The sequence below is a fragment of the Lepisma saccharinum genome, chromosome 5, assembly GCF_977018435.1.
Source record: "Lepisma saccharinum chromosome 5, izLepSacc3.1, whole genome shotgun sequence".
Taxonomy (NCBI): domain Eukaryota; kingdom Metazoa; phylum Arthropoda; class Insecta; order Zygentoma; family Lepismatidae; genus Lepisma; species Lepisma saccharinum.
Window position 1 is genome coordinate 56,475,891 of NC_139233.1, and position 2,356 is coordinate 56,478,246.

Consider the following 2,356-nt stretch of genomic DNA (forward strand, 5'->3'; position numbering starts at 1 on the left):
AAACGGGTGCAGTCCACTAGTGCACAAAAATGCGCACGTGTGCGCTCGTGGCACCTTTCATATACCACGAGCGCACACGTGCGCATTTTTGTATATTATGTGCATTATTTAAATAACTCACTATCTCATAAAGAATTTGGCATCGTAAGACGGACAATGTATCGCTGCAGAAGGAGGGAGACCCCAGAGACATAGTCGAAGCTAACCTAACCTAACCTAGCCATTACACAATCATAGAAGTGGCAACGCGGCATTGGATATTGTGCGCTCGTGGTATACATTTTTAACCACAAGCGCAGACAGCCTTTTGTTTGTGCGCTCCCTGCCTATGACCAACAAAATGGGCGAAAATGTTAATGCGTTTATAATTTTTACTTTTAGTTAAAAAGAGGGCTAAATCAGTGCGCTTATTACAACAAAAAAAGATAGAAATAGTATGTTTTACGTTAAATTAAAGCGAATGACAAAAGCCAAAGAGAACCTGATTATTGTCCGAATGCTCTGCCAGGTTACTGAAGATTTCTGGGGGACATTTTAATTCCCGGGAGATACCCTCCCGGGCCATCCTCTGTATTCATCACTGGTGAGAACAATCACTGCTAACACAATATAACTGTGTTCCAGCGGTAGCATCTACTTCAAATCAATTTTGGAAGGGGGACAGATTGATATGCCTCTTTTGAGGAATTTCATGCTGCTGTAATAACCATTCAGTATTGTATGTTTTGGTGCATTTTTTTCCAGTACAACAAATTGCCACGCCGATGGCGGAGTGGTAGCTTCGTCGCCTTGTAAACAAGGTGTCCTGGGTTCGATACCCGGTGGAGGCACGTAGTGGTTCGGATCCCACTTTAAACTGTAGGTCCAGTCCCGATTAGCCTTTCTGTGGACTTAAAACACCATATCAACAACAACAGTACAACATACCGCAGATTTGTTGTTTAAACTGACATACACAAGTATAGAAGGCTAATACGATATAAAAAATATATGACTTTTGATTGTTTTATTGCCACAGACTAGAGAAGAAGGCAATTAGTTCAAGATTCTTATATTGCGTCGCATACCGTTTGTGCAAATGTTGCATTTCATTGCGTCAAATTGTATGATGTATGGCAGCTCAGCGGTGGAGTGGGTAGCACGGCGCGTTACGACGCCAGGGGTCCGGGATTCGAATCCCGGCCTGGGCAAGGGTGTTATTTGTGTGTTCCTTCATTAATTTCATCACACCATCTTCATCGTCACGATTAGCCAAAAGTGGTAGAAAAGCGAAGTAAAGTAATCTAATTCAATCAATAATTCAATATGATAGCAGTGTATGGCCCCTCCAGGGAACACCGCCTTAAAGTAGCACTGACCGTGCGGGCGGAGGGGTTTGTGTGCTTTGCTGAAGCTGAGAGCTATGCCAGCGGTAGAATCTACCGGCAGGGTCACCCATGCTGGACAGGTCTCAGAAGAGAAGCCAGACTAAGGTGTTCTACAACGTCCCATCTTTACCATATCCTATCCTAATATTCCTTCCTAGTCCCAAATACTGCTGCCTTGTAGTCATAGAGGGATCTATAAAGGCTAAGGGAAGAAAACCCTAACAGAAAATTACCTGGTCCTCCAGGTTGGGGGTTGGCGTGAGGCTGACAACCTTATCCGGAAAAAATCAATCGTTCAGAAACCACAACTTGTGCCTCGGAAAGTGGATAAACATGATGACGGACCAGCTAAACGGATAACGGACATGAATATGGCCACGTGGAATATAAAGACAATGCTAGCCCCAGGAAAGATGCAGGAGGTAGCGCAAGAAATAGAAGAAAATGGTATACAGATAGCAGCAGTACAGGAAATTAGATGGGTTGGAACGGGCAGAATAGACAAAAAAGACTTCACAATGTTTTATAGTGGAACAGAACAAAGGACAGGGCAGAGAGGTACAGGCTTCATAATAACTAAGGAAGCAAGAAAAAGTATACTGCAGTTTGTGCCAGTATGTGATAGAATAAGCAAACTCAGAGTTAAAGGATCATTCAGAAACATAACAATTATAACAGTGTATGCACCTACAGAAGACAAAGGTGATCAAGAGAAAGAATAATTTTATGATAAGCTGGAGGAAACATTAGAAGAAACACCTAGATATGATTCAATTATTATCATGGGAGATTTTAATGCACAAATTGGCAAGGAGGATAGGAGAAAAGGAATAAGTGGAGTCTATACCTTACATAGAGAAAGTAATAATAATGGCAATCTACTCTATCAGTTTGCAATTAGAAACAAAATGATAATAAAAAGCACGTGTTTCCCACATAAAGATATACATTTGGGGACCTGGAGATCCCCAGATGGAACAACAACAAAC

General features: G+C 42.0%; 1 protein-coding gene across 1 annotated transcript; it reads left to right on the top strand.

The window, feature by feature from the left end:
* The first annotated feature begins 1,732 nt into the window (after positions 1-1,732).
* LOC145988038 (protein CFDP2-like) lies at positions 1,733-2,089 on the top strand. Its single transcript, XM_083122875.1, has one exon. The coding sequence runs from the start codon at positions 1,733-1,735 to the stop codon at positions 2,087-2,089; it is 357 nt and encodes a 118-aa protein (XP_082979001.1).
* Positions 2,090-2,356: the final 267 nt, after the last annotated feature.